Source organism: Stomoxys calcitrans, chromosome 3 (assembly GCF_963082655.1).
Source record: "Stomoxys calcitrans chromosome 3, idStoCalc2.1, whole genome shotgun sequence".
NCBI lineage: Eukaryota > Metazoa > Arthropoda > Insecta > Diptera > Muscidae > Stomoxys > Stomoxys calcitrans.
This window is the reverse complement of record NC_081554.1, coordinates 95,558,508-95,571,530: the sequence shown is the minus strand read 5'-3', so window position 1 is coordinate 95,571,530 and position 13,023 is coordinate 95,558,508. Positions and strand designations below refer to the sequence as shown.

Below are 13,023 nucleotides of genomic sequence, written 5' to 3'. Positions count from 1 at the left end.
TTTTCTTATGGTCTCGCCAGGATTCGAACCCAGGCGTTCGGCGTCATAGGCGGACATGCTAACCTCTGCGCTACGGTGGCCTCCACGATATTCCAGTTACATTTAAAACGAAAATCCTAATGAAATCATTAATTTTAATGAAAATTAATGACGTTAAGATTCCATTGTTGGATATTGTCCGGCTTTAGACCATAGTTTAATGCTTTCTATTCATAGAATAGCGTAAAATCCTTTAAAGAGTCAGCAAAAGAGTGTTGTTGCTAGAAGCATTTGAATGGCTATCCGTATCGCGATTTCAATTTCGACCAAGAAATATCATCAGCGGACGATGTCAAACGGATCATGGTGCTTTACATACCATTCCAACTAGAGTTGGTTGTGAAGCACACATTTGAATTTGAACAGGTCTTTTTAAGACGACTTGCTTCACAAGAGCAATAGAAAACAAATCAAATCTTGCTTCCCTTATTCAAATCCAACCTATCCAACATTGCCAATAGCAACAAATAAAGGGTGATTTTTTTGAGGTTAGGATTTTCATGCATTAGTATTTGACAGATCACGTGGGATTTCAGACATGGTGTCAAAGAGAAAGATGCTCAGTATGCTTTGACATTTCATCATGAATAGACTTACTAACGAGCAACGCTTGCAAATCATTGAATTTTATTACCAAAATCAGTGTTCGGTTCGAAATGTGTTCATTCACCGTAACGTTGCGTCCAACAGCATCTTTGAAAAAATACGGTCCAATGATTCCACCAGCGTACAAACCACACCAAACAGTGCATTTTTCGGGATGCATGGGCAGTTCTTGAACGGCTTCTGGTTGCTCTTCACTCCAAATGCGGCAATTTTGCTTATTTACGTAGCCATTCAACCAGAAATGAGCCTCATCGCTGAACAAAATTTGTCAAAATTTCGAACCGAACACTGATTTTGGTAATAAAATTCAATGATTTGCAAGCGTTGCTCGTTAGTAAGTCTATTCATGATGAAATGTCAAAGCATACTGAGCATCTTTCTCTTTGACACCATGTCTGAAATCCCACGTGATCTGTCAAATACTAATGCATGAAAATCCTAACCTCAAAAAAATCACCCTTTACAAACATCTTTTGCAAAACTCTGTTGGTCTTCGCACGGCGATCGCCCAACGGTTGATGCTGCCAGTGCTGTTTTGTGTATAGCACTGGCAGTATGGTATGTCTATTTGCGCCTTTGGTATGTCTATTTGCGCTTTCTGTTTTTGGTCTTAAAGTCTTATTGAGTTTCCATTGCAGGATATTGTCCGTACCGGAAACGAAATTTAATGACGCTAAGCATCAAACAGGATGCGGTGGGGAGATCCGGATCATGAGAAGTCGAGGCTATGACTGAAAGAAAGTAAAAAAGATACATGAGGCTATGAGCTAACTTATGCAAAATCGGCGCAGCAAGCGATAGCATCTTTAGGTCATGCGGGGAGAATGATGAGACGTTGGAGCATGTCCTTTGTCATTGCCGGCTTCCGCGGCTAGCAGACTTCGGCACTTAGATGGAAAACAAGGATTTTCTATTTACCACGGAATACATGACTTTGTTTTTCGAGGTTACTTTTTATTATTTAGTGCGCATTTACTGAAATCGGTTTAGATAAAGTGGTCATATGTCGACCAAATTCGCCAGAACCATGGTTGAATTAAGAATGTTGTTTCTATTGCCCAACAACAAAGAAATCAACGATAGAACCTTGTGGCGATTGGGGCGCAAATTCCCACTAGGCTGTCAAATTTCTGGATACTTCCTAATTGACATTCTAGTTTTTATTTGTAGCATGTGTAGCAGCCATCAGATCAAAAGATTTATGATTATAAACGTGTAAATTACAAATTAAAATGTGAAAAAAATGTTAAAATCCAAACCAAGCATTTGACGTTCTAGTGGCATTTGGATACAATTCTGGAATTGGACAATTCCATCAGCTGGGCAAATAACCCTCCCTTCGTTGGTGAACCCTGGCTATAACTGTGTATTGATCCAGGTTGCACTTATAAGGTGAGGTCACGCGAATAGCTGAGTACAATTTTATTTTATTTTCGTCTTGATTTTGAAGTAAATCTAAATGTTAAAGTTTTGATAACACAGCTGTGATTTTTTTCTAAAATCTTAAAAAGATGTTCAAAAAACAAATTTGAAGAATATAAGTTGTAAAACAAAATTTGTTTCGAAACCCACTTTGACATTTCAATTTACGGTATTTGCCACTCAAGGTAGTTTCGTTAAGGGATTTTAGTTGTTGGGCTAATGACGCTACCTCTTAATTGGCTTTACTGTACCGTTTACACTGCTCTTTAAATCCGGATTTAATGGTTTGATCATCTGTTTTCCCTTAAAAAAAACAGCTGACATGAACCTTAAATCCGAATTTAATAAGCAATGTAAACGGTGTTTTAATTTTACCTTATAAATGTACTCCGTGCTAGTTGCATATTTGAAGTTACGTTACGATACTAATTAGGTAATGTTGCCAACCGATGTCTTTTTATGTTTTACCACAAAGTAAAAAAAATGAAGGATTATGAATTTCTTTCAAATATCGACAATAAGGAAATACTTACAGAAGTAAGTTGTGAAATTAGAAGGCACCCACTAGCTTATCGCATAACTCTTTCAGATTTTGAATAACTCTATAGATTTTCTAATCGGAAATCAAGATGAGCAACAGACTATGCGGCTTTGTCACAAATATGGATTCCATAACCCAGACGATTTCTTGCTAGCCACTCGTAGTATAGCAAAACTTTACCGTAATATGTGTTATGCTGACCAAGGTATATTTACGCCCACGATGGGTGTTTCTAACAAAAATAGATATATATCTTCCATTTCGATTCATCCTTTCTAGAATCGCATGTTGCCATGTTGCCTCCTGATTTACAAACCATTGTTCCAGCAGTGCTTCTGTCCCGTCGCGAAGAGGTTATTTGTTTTCTTATGCGAGAACAGAATGCAATTGAATGTCCATTGGTTGAATCCTTCGACTGGGACGTGCGCCACATCTTGGGCGACAGTAGTTTTGACCAAAACTATAGAACATTGACAACTATTTCTTTTCGGCTATGTAGTGAGGCATCAAAGAGAAAGGAGCGCAAGCAATTGCATTTTCAATTTGACCGCAATAAATTAGAAGACGTTATAAATGCTTTGGAATCAGCAGTGAAGAACGAAAGTCATTAAAAATTATTTAATTAACTTAACTATATACCAATTATAGGCCACCATGGAGTAAAGATTAGCATAGTCGCCTGTGGTACGCTTTCGTTCGAATTTTGGCGAGAACGTATGAAACATATTCAGTGATGGTGATTTTTTTAAAGTCAATCGTTCGACTTAAAAAACTATTCTGCTCAAAATCCATCTCAAAAAAAAATTGCAACCTGCTCGGATTTTACTCTTTTCAACCTTGGAACATCTTGTGGTTTGCACGCGAAACATAAAAAAAAAATAATCTCAACTAAAGTACAAATAGACTTAACAGCCAAAGAATGCTAAAATAGCTATATCGACCTAGTTAGATGTCTTACATTTCACATTCGTTGAGTAAATTGAACATTCCTTCAGTTGAAAACCATATACCTACTTATTCTACGTTTTAGAGGAAAATGGCAAAATCGACTGACTATAATTTGAAGTACTTTTAAAATAAATCAGTAAACCGATATATATTTCTATTTCTGCAATATACCGAACAAGGTTATTCTTAAATTGCTGAGAAGCAGCAGAAAATTTTAAGATCTGATAGTTAAGAGTTCCAATGTCTTAGAAACACGAATTGCAAATGACAGTACATGAGTACGTCCATGGAAGTGCTCAATAAAGTTGCTATCACACGATATGTTTGGTATGTACTCCTAAGTTCAACATGTACCAGTAGTCGGCATTTAACACTAGGTTTTTCAATTACAAATGTAATTGAAAATAAAAAGAAATAAAAAAATTAATCAAATCAATTATTTTTTTGTATGAATCCAGACTTTCATCCAATTATAAAGTTTTCAATTAAAAAATTAATTGATTCAATAATTTTGTTAATTGAATCTGAACATATTTTCTATTACAATCGTGATTGAAATTTGTGCCATTTTGAAAAAATTAATTGATTTTATCATTTATTTTTTTACTTAATCTGAATCTGAAAATATTTTAAATGAAAATTGTGATTGGCCACTTAATCCGGATTTACGGCCCTTTCGGACCTAAATCCAAATCATAAAAATTTCAATGTAAACGTGGTATCGGACCCAATAAAATGTACAGACGGAACCGTATAAGTGAAACGCCAAAAATACAATAATTTCGTTTCACACTTATCCGAGATTTTCAGAATATCGTAGTTCTGATAAGTGAAGTAAGTTTCCTGCTATGCGATATAAGCATAAGTTCAAGCGAATTTTCAAGTTAAGGTACAAATATGTATGTTAAAGATTAAACATGTTTTAACTAGAATAGTGCTTTTCATTTTTTCTTTAAGGTTATTCGATCATATTTCACCGTTTGTTAGAACTGTCTTAGTTGCTCCTTCAATTATTTGGTTAAATATAGAAATCTGGGTCCTAATCACGGCATTCGATAAAGTGTTCGATTTTGCTTCGAACAAATTATTGATACGAAAACATATTCGGATCACGCCGTGCCAGCATGGTAAAAAAATTAAAGGTGGTTTCATTTGTACAACAACCACAAATAATATGGTGCAATCCGCCATCTTGCCATCGACGTTTTACCAACACACACAAAGAAATTTGTGTGCGTGTGTGAACATGAGCAGAGAATATGTGAGAAGGAAGGTGACAACAAAGAGAATGCAAGCAAAAATCTGACTTCTTAATATCGTCAAACCTGGCCGGCTGTTAACAGCTGTTAGCGCGATTTACTTTGTTTTGTACATCTAAATGCAAAAATTATTCTTATTATCGTGTTGTGGGTGCATCTTTCTCTTAATAATGTAGTGGGTGCATCTTTCCCAACGATTTCATGGCCGAACGGAGTAAATTCTTGCAGCTTTTCCATGTATGCATTTGGTTGTTTTTGGAAATGTAAGGAGAGGTGCAAAAAGCAAATGATGTTACGTGCAAAAAGTTTTCTGGCCGACAGCAATATCAATAATAAAATCTTTTCAGCATTAGAAGTAGCAAATGGCTACCAAGTTGGAAGTGGTGAGATAATGGAGCAACACTTCTTCCTTTAAAGAAAGAAGTTTCTTCGAAAAAGAATCTGAAGTTCAGCATCGATTGGAAACGATAATGACAAGGTTTTTCTTATGTCTGCAAATAAATGCATAAACAAATCAAAAGAAATTATTCTCGATGACAATAGAGCAATCGAATCAAAAAGAGCAATGCTAAGCAAGGCACTTTTCAAGTCAGATACAATCATTAGTGAAATATCAAAACATGTTATTGAGTTTTTTTTTTTTTTGTACGCGAATTTTAAATTGCATATAATTTCTAATAGAAATAACTTTTTTATTTGTGCGATTTCTGATAAATATAAAAACGGAATTTGGGATATAAAAAATTTTCATTTAAGCGAATCCAATTGCATTTAATCACACAAAAAAAATTATTCTTTCCTTCAAATTTCAGTAAAATGGAATTTTTCACTGAAGCGTATTAAAGATATGTATGTGGTTTCGACTGGATATTATGTCTCATCTTAACAATTTAGCACTGTAATGACCGTCGTTTTTTTCGAAAAATGTTGCTAAATACATTTTATATTTAAGATAAAACTCCCATACAAACAGTCTTTCGATTTGAATATTAAATTTCTAGAAGTAATTCTTATCTTAGCTACGATCAAAATTAGTATAATCATAACGGAAGGGTACTTTAAAGACCCATAAGTCCTAAATTTTAGCAAAATTGACATCAACACGATCTTAACATTCGCAAATTTTAGAAAAAATGCACCGTTTCTTTTTCATGGCCCCAAACATAGGCCCCAAATTCGTGTTCCAGGAGGTTAACATATTTGTACCAAGCTGCATCGAAATCGAGCTCAGCGACTTATACAACACACTTTTCCCAAAAAAATTTAGTTAATTTCAATTAATTTTGAAATTGATACAATACAAAAATGAACTGAAAATAGCAATCATTTTTTTAATTGGATCAATTAAAAAATCTATTGGAAATTTCAATCATTCATCAATTTCTTTAATTAAAATTTTTTCAGCCGTCATTTTCGATGTCTTCAAATTTTGTTTATTTATTCGATATTTCGCACGTCTCTTGCTGAGCATTTTCAAGAAAATAATGATTAGAGTAACAAAGAAATCACAAACAAAACATAAAAGCCAAGCGATCAGCCGACATAAAATTTTTTAATTTTTGGCAGTACTCTGCCTGGAGGATGTTAACTTTTCTCTTTTTACATTCAATCTTTATTTACGATATCTCCTATTTGATGACATTTTCAATCGGCAGATTCAAGAACCTTAATGATGTTCATAGGGCCTATCCACTTTATGTTTTCGCAAGTGACCTAACCTTCTATTAGTGAAACCTGGCAAACCATCTTTACTGGTCGTTGTCTGTTTTGCCACGATGACAAAAATTAATATTTCAATATTTTTCTGTGCACAGAAAAATTAAGAAATTTGTACATTAAAATAAAAAATGTGTTCAATTTTGCATAACCTCAAAAATCCAATTAAAGGGGTTATTAACTCCACAAATAAATTATTTGAAAGTGACCCTTCCTTTTAATCAACTTTTTTACAGTTGTAATAAAAACTAGCTCACTAATGCGCGATCCGCTGTGCATTCTAAATAAAAATAATAAAAATAAAATAATAAAAATAAAAATAGAATAAAAATTGTATTTATTTATAATATAAACTTCTTGGTCTCATGGGTGTATCTTGACGTTAAATGTACTCCACATTGTTGGCATACACAACTTGCCAATAGCTTTCCGTTGAACAATCCCATGGCTGCCGGTTGTACGTACCGGATTAACCCCATGAAATCCTTCATGGGCAAGGGCTGCCGGCTCATTGTGCCACACACTGCTACAACAACAACAACCTTTCGGTTGAATGCATTGCATACTTCAAAAAGTTAAGACTGTGCAGCACAGGCACCTTTTTTCATTTCCATTTATAATTTCTAGGATTTGTACCCCTCTTCTTTAACTTTTGCTTCATGTTGCTATTATCGGGTTGTATGTCCGTTTGGTGGGTATTGGAGGAGGGGAGCTCGCTAGTAACATTCTTTATATAGCCATTTCAAGTGCTTACCATACTTACTGTTTGAAGCTTTTACATGTGGACGGAACAAATTTTAGTCCTACTGCCATGTACCCTTCATTGGAATATCATATCACCATTATTGGGCTACATGTCAACATAGGTATAAGGTGGACTCTCAGCCACTTCTTAAATGTTTGTATGTTACGTTCGTACTCTACTGAACCCTTTCATTTAGACCCGGATTTTTTTTCTTGAATCGGAAAAATGTTCTTTTGGACGTCCTTGCGATCGTTTGTCAAACTTTCAACGTCAACTTCCTACTCTATTTTGAAATGCCTTAAATTTGAAAGTAGAATCCATAATTCAAAGTAAGGTTCGTACACTACTTGTAAAACCCTCATTGTCATTATAGGTGGTTTAAGGGAAAAGTTGGCCCCAAACACTTGATGTAATATTTTTATGTCAAATTTTTTCTACCTTCCCTTCCTTGGAGACCCCATATTACCAGGTCGCGCTGCATGCCGCTTTAGATTGTTCAGTGGCAGGGCATCCCTCACACAACCCCGTATGATATTGAAATATGAAGTGCACTATTTTCATCACATGATCATTTTAAACTGTCTGAATATTGCAAGTCTATACGAACATAGAAACATACGAAAAGATATTGAATTTTTACCTTAAATCCTATGGGAACCATGGACAAAATACTAAATACGTTTTGTTGGCCCAATGGGTTTTTCTTAGGCAAGGGCTGCCGCCTCAGTGTACAACACACAGCTACAACAACAACAACAAATACTTCATCCTCTTTTACTTGTTTTAGTTCTCCGCCAACTATTTCATTCATTAAGTGCATTGAGTTATTTTTACTCCTTTTAATGTTAACTTCAATATTTAGATAAGTGCGTTGCCAAAGTTGTATTTGGCAGACGTCTTTGTTCATTGACGCAACTTAAGCTACTGACTGTACTTCATGTCAAAAAAACACTAAGATGGGCCGCGCGCTTCCCACCACCACACACCGGCACCAGAGAACTGTATGAGACCCAAATTTTGGCATTCAATAGCCACTTTGGCCAAAGCAATTGCCTGTAACGCATGCCACATACAAACAAAGTTACTTAGTAGCACGCCCAAATAGAGTGAGAGATGTGCGAACGTTTAATTAATAGTTCAGAGGATGTGTGTGTCAATTTGGTCGACGGACATAGTATGTTGTTTGCAAATGAACAACACTCAGATGAGTGCCATGTGAAGCCGAGGAATGAGACATCAAGTTTTGTACAGCTCTCATAACTTTTTATGTCTCTATTCAGATACGGTCAATATGAGACCTCATGAGTATTGCTCAAAATGTAAAATACGGCAAGCAATCATTTTGTGCTCACCAGAAAAAAACACAATAGCTGCAGGATGCAATAATAATTGCACTTAATTATACCATGCAATAACTCAATGAATTTAAACGAGTATTTTATGTTTTGATCCAGGATGCACTTATAAGGTGAGGTCATGCGAACAGATGCGTAATTTTTTTTATTTTGCCGTATATCCAAATGTCAACAGCTGTGATTTTTTTCTAAAATTTTAAAAATATGTTTTATTTGATCCGATATTTCACACATAACCATCAAAACAGTATTAAAATGATGGAAACAAAAATATAAAACACTCTTGCAGAAGATAAGTTATAAAACAAAGTGTATTTCTAAAACCACTTTGACATTTCAATTTACGGCATTTGCCACTCAAGGTACTTCTGTTGGGATAGATTTTTGTTGTTGTGCTAATGACAGTACCTCTTAATTGTACCATGGTTTTGGTCGTTGAGAGCATGACATAATTACCAGGTAAGGTACCGTAAACAGCTGAGTAAAATTTTTTCTAGCGAAGTGCACTATCTGTCAACAAGTTTTGGTTGTCTATGTATATTATAGTCAAAAACTATTAAACACCCACAACCAACGAAAAATGGCGCGAACTATTGTAGTAACATACACAAAATCAAAGTTGCACTAATCACTGATTTTGAAAGATAGTCCACCAAATATTTTGTTGTTGGGCCAACTGCCCCTAAATGAATATATCTTGGTATAAGGTGTGAGCTTGCCATCATAGTACAATTAAGAGGTAGGGTCATTAGCACAACAACATAAAACTGCCCCCAAAAAAACTACCTTGACTGGCATATGCCGTAAATGCAAATGTTATATTGGTTTTAGAAATAAACATTGTTTTACTATTTATCTTCTTCAAATGTGTTTTAAAGTTGTATTTCGATCGTTATAGCACCGTTTTGTTGCTTATATGTCGAATATCGGATCTAATAAAACATCGTTTAGAGAATTTAGAAGAAATCCCATATGTGTTTAGCAAGCATTTGATATTTAGATTTATTGAAATTTCAAAACAAAAATAAAATTGTATTCGGCTGTTCGCATTACCTCGTCTTGCGTTACCTCCACTGCACTCCTGACTAATTATCCAATAATCATTATTGCTGTGTGGACGACGAAAACAGCTGATTATAAATAAACAAATGCAGTGGCGCCGATGTATTTTTATAATTATTTCGTCCTTCATATATTGCGAATTTATCGGCGACTTTGTCAAAATAGCACCATGCCATTGGCCTTTGTTGGATGAAGCGGAAGACCTCCATGCTATGATAATTGCGGATACCCATCTTCTTGGTCCACTAAAAGGACACTGGCTTGATAAACTGTATCGAGAGTGGCACATGAGACGAGCTTTTCAAGCCGCTATCCTTCTACACAAGCCAGACGTAATTTTTGTGCTCGGAGATCTTTTCGATGAAGGTGATATGGTCGACCATGTAGAATTCAGTGAATATGTGCGAAGGTTTAATAGTCACTTTCATGCATCTGTCCCGGTGATAAGTGCCGTGGGCAACCATGATGTTGGATTTCATTATAAGTAAGTTAAATGGATGCTTGTGACAGAATATGTAACTAACGCATTATACTTTCTAGAATGCACCCCTATTTTATAGATAGGTTTAGAGAGCAGTTCAACAACACCGGAGTGGAAATGTATACTATACACGATAATCATTTTATACTAATAAATTCCATGGCCATGGAGAATGATGCTTGTGTTTTCTGTGCTAACGCAGTAAAAGAGCTACAGAATGTCGCAGGTAATATAAAAATTTCCCCTTTGCAGTAGGTACAACAGGAGAGAAGTTTAAACCATATTTTTTGTGTTCAAGTATCAATTCTGAAGTAAACTTTAGAATGATTTTCTTTCTTACTAACTAGATCTGTCTGTCTCTTTAAGTATACTTGTGTACATTTATTATTTTTTTAGGCAAACTAAACTGCCTTAAAAGACCTGAAGCATGCGAAGATTTACACACTCTACAAAAGCATAAAAAATATAGTCGTCCAATAATATTACAACATTTTCCAACATATCGCAATTCGGATGTCTCATGTAGAGAGCATGACTCTCCAATCATTGAGGAATACAGAGAAAAATGGGAAGTACTCTCTAAGAATTCCACAGACTGGTTAGGTAAGTTTTGAACAAAATTGCGTAGTCTCAAATACAATGAAGTAGTAGATACATTTTTTAATAATGGTTTTGGTTGTTGTTGTCACAGTGTTGACTAGGTTAGTATAATTACAGATCTATGAACTCTCCCATTTAGGGATTGGCATATTTTAGCTAGCACCCCCAGAATTTTCTTTAGCATTAACAACTGTTAACTATTAATTGTATTCCACTGTAAAATTTAAATTTTTCCGATTCATTGCGGAAAACATTATTTGTTTACGAAAGTCTTTCGTGTACTTTTTAAATAAACAAACCAATGGAGAGCATCACGAATTGAGAAGCTGTATAATTTGTAGGAAGTTATTTCCATAAGCAAATTTAATCCCTTAAATTTGAATAATAAATACTCTGGTATAATTTCATAAGCTCTCGTCATATTTACCCAAAGAGAATTGAAATGACTATAATATAACTACATTATATATCTATGATTTACTTATGAGCAGTGCTCCCACTAGAAAAAAATGTTCGAGCAAAAATTTTGGGAAGAAAATCTACCAAATCCCTACCTTGCGTAAAAATTCAATGCTCTCAATACTTTGATTTAAAAATGTCTATATAATAGAGAGTAAAACAACAATTAAACTTACAAAATATTGGTTTTAGCAATCTAAATATACATATAGAAGTATAAAAGACAGTTATATCTGAATCTGAAAAGATTTCTTCTTATTTCTCTTCTAAGCATCAAAGACACCTGTGTCGAATTTTAAAGATAATTCAATCGAACATGCGATCAGTACCTTGTGTACAAAAATACATAGACGGGCGGACGGACATGGTTAAGTAGAAATAGGAAGTGATTATGAGTTTATTGGTACTATTCCTAACAATGGGTCTTTGTATATCCTCTTCATCTGTATATGTATACATATCTCACTATTTACATTATATTTTATGACCATTTGAGGCAGAAAAATCCAAAACAAACTAGCCATGTTCGTCGGTTTGTCTGTTGAAATTATGCTGCCGTCATTTAAAATAAAGATATTGAGCTGAAACTTTGCGTAAATTCTGTTTTTGTCCATTGACAGGTTAAGTTTGAAGAATGGCTATATCTTGATAAAGTCCATATAGACCGATTTAAGGGTTTAGGCGCATAAAATCCGCACTTATTACCGAATTTCACTGAAATTAAAATATGGTCCAAATCGATCTTTATCATAATATGTATATCCGCCATATAGATCGATTTCCCAATTTAGGATCATAAGACCATAAAAGCGGTATTTATTACCCGATTTCACTAAAATCTAACATAGTGAAGTGTGTTAAGCCTTCCGATCTCATTGCCGAATATGGTCCAAATCGGTCTTTTTCTTAATATGGCCTCCATGTGAACCGATCTCCCCATTTAAGGTCTTAGGCTTTTAAAAGCTGCTTTTGTTACCCGCTGAAATTTGGCTCATTGAGTTGCGCTAGGTTAGGTTATATTAGGTTGAAAAGAGAGTGGACATACATATTGGATTGCTGTGCGCTTTAAATACTAAAAAGTAACCTCGATAAAGAAATCTAGGTTAGTATTTCCTTGCTACTTACAAAATTCCTAGTTGTTTTCCATACTACGCCCCTAAGTTGATTCATGTCTGGTACTGTGTTTCCTCCCAGGTATCGGTGTCTGTTAGACGCGAAATCCGAACAATGATATAGGAAATGCTCCAACGAATCATCATCTTCTCCACATGCCCTGCACATGTTATAACTTGCAGCATCAGTTTTGCATAAATGAACTCGTAGTCCTATGGGTCTCGTTATGATACCGAAAGCTATACTGGGCTTCTTCTTATTTCCTTTCAGTAATAGCCTCGTCTTCTCACGATACGGATCTTCCCATAGGATTTTCGCCGTTCTACCGACCGTTTCGTTGTTCCACAGTTTGTAGACTACGCCCTTAACTGCGACTGCGTCGACCTGAAAGGCTTCGGACTACCAAGTTTATTGACGACAGTCCTTTGGTCTTTACTGCCAAATCGTCTGCTCCTTAATTCCCCGTTACTCTGCTATGACCCGGCATACATACGATGCGCATTGTGCCATCTTCAGAGAAGGCGTTAATCTCTTTTTTACACTCCACGACAGTTCGTGTCCTTACCGTCCTGGTTGTTATTGCCCTGATGGCCAGTTTACTGTCCGTAAGTACGTTCACACTCGACATCCACGCGTGAACACCACACCACCTTACGCATTCCCTGATCGCCTGGATC

General features: G+C 35.4%; 2 protein-coding genes and 1 long non-coding RNA gene across 8 annotated transcripts in view; 2 read left to right on the top strand and 1 right to left on the bottom strand.

Moving 5' to 3' along the window:
• The window catches only part of LOC131995841 (uncharacterized), a 205,841-nt gene that overhangs the window by 96,857 nt on the left and 95,961 nt on the right, over window positions 1–13,023 (bottom strand). The window lies entirely within an intron of this gene.
• Window positions 1–13,023, top strand: part of LOC106084863 (metallophosphoesterase 1 homolog) — a 162,895-nt gene that overhangs the window by 133,179 nt on the left and 16,693 nt on the right. For 3 of the 6 annotated variants that reach the window (XM_059365027.1, XM_059365028.1, XM_059365029.1), the window contains 3 exons: window positions 9,859–10,177; window positions 10,234–10,400; window positions 10,571–10,777. In XM_059365027.1, the coding sequence (XP_059221010.1) occupies window positions 9,906–10,177; window positions 10,234–10,400; window positions 10,571–10,777 (646 nt within the window). In that variant the 5' untranslated portion in view covers window positions 9,859–9,905. Of the gene's footprint in view, window positions 1–9,458; window positions 10,178–10,233; window positions 10,401–10,570; window positions 10,778–13,023 lie in introns of those variants that run through there. The other 3 variants (XM_059365025.1, XM_059365026.1, XM_013248800.2) reach the window with 2 other exon arrangements.
• On the top strand, window positions 2,497–4,488 carry LOC106084870 (uncharacterized). Its single transcript, XM_013248810.2, has 3 exons — window positions 2,497–2,604; window positions 2,657–2,813; window positions 2,888–4,488. The coding sequence occupies exons 1-3, from the start codon at window positions 2,527–2,529 to the stop codon at window positions 3,217–3,219; spliced, it is 567 nt and encodes a 188-aa protein (XP_013104264.2). The 5' UTR covers window positions 2,497–2,526; the 3' UTR covers window positions 3,220–4,488.

Excerpts from the sequence above, each read along its gene's own strand:
- LOC106084870 (XM_013248810.2), top strand. The coding sequence starts at position 2,527 with ATGTTTTACCACAAAGTAAAAAAAATGAAGGATTATGAATTTCTTTCA. Across the intron at positions 2,605-2,656 it reads ATAAGGAAATACTTACAGAA|ATTTTGAATAACTCTATAGA; the intron begins GTAAGTTGTGAA and ends TAACTCTTTCAG. Across the intron at positions 2,814-2,887 it reads TATGTGTTATGCTGACCAAG|AATCGCATGTTGCCATGTTG; the intron begins GTATATTTACGC and ends CATCCTTTCTAG.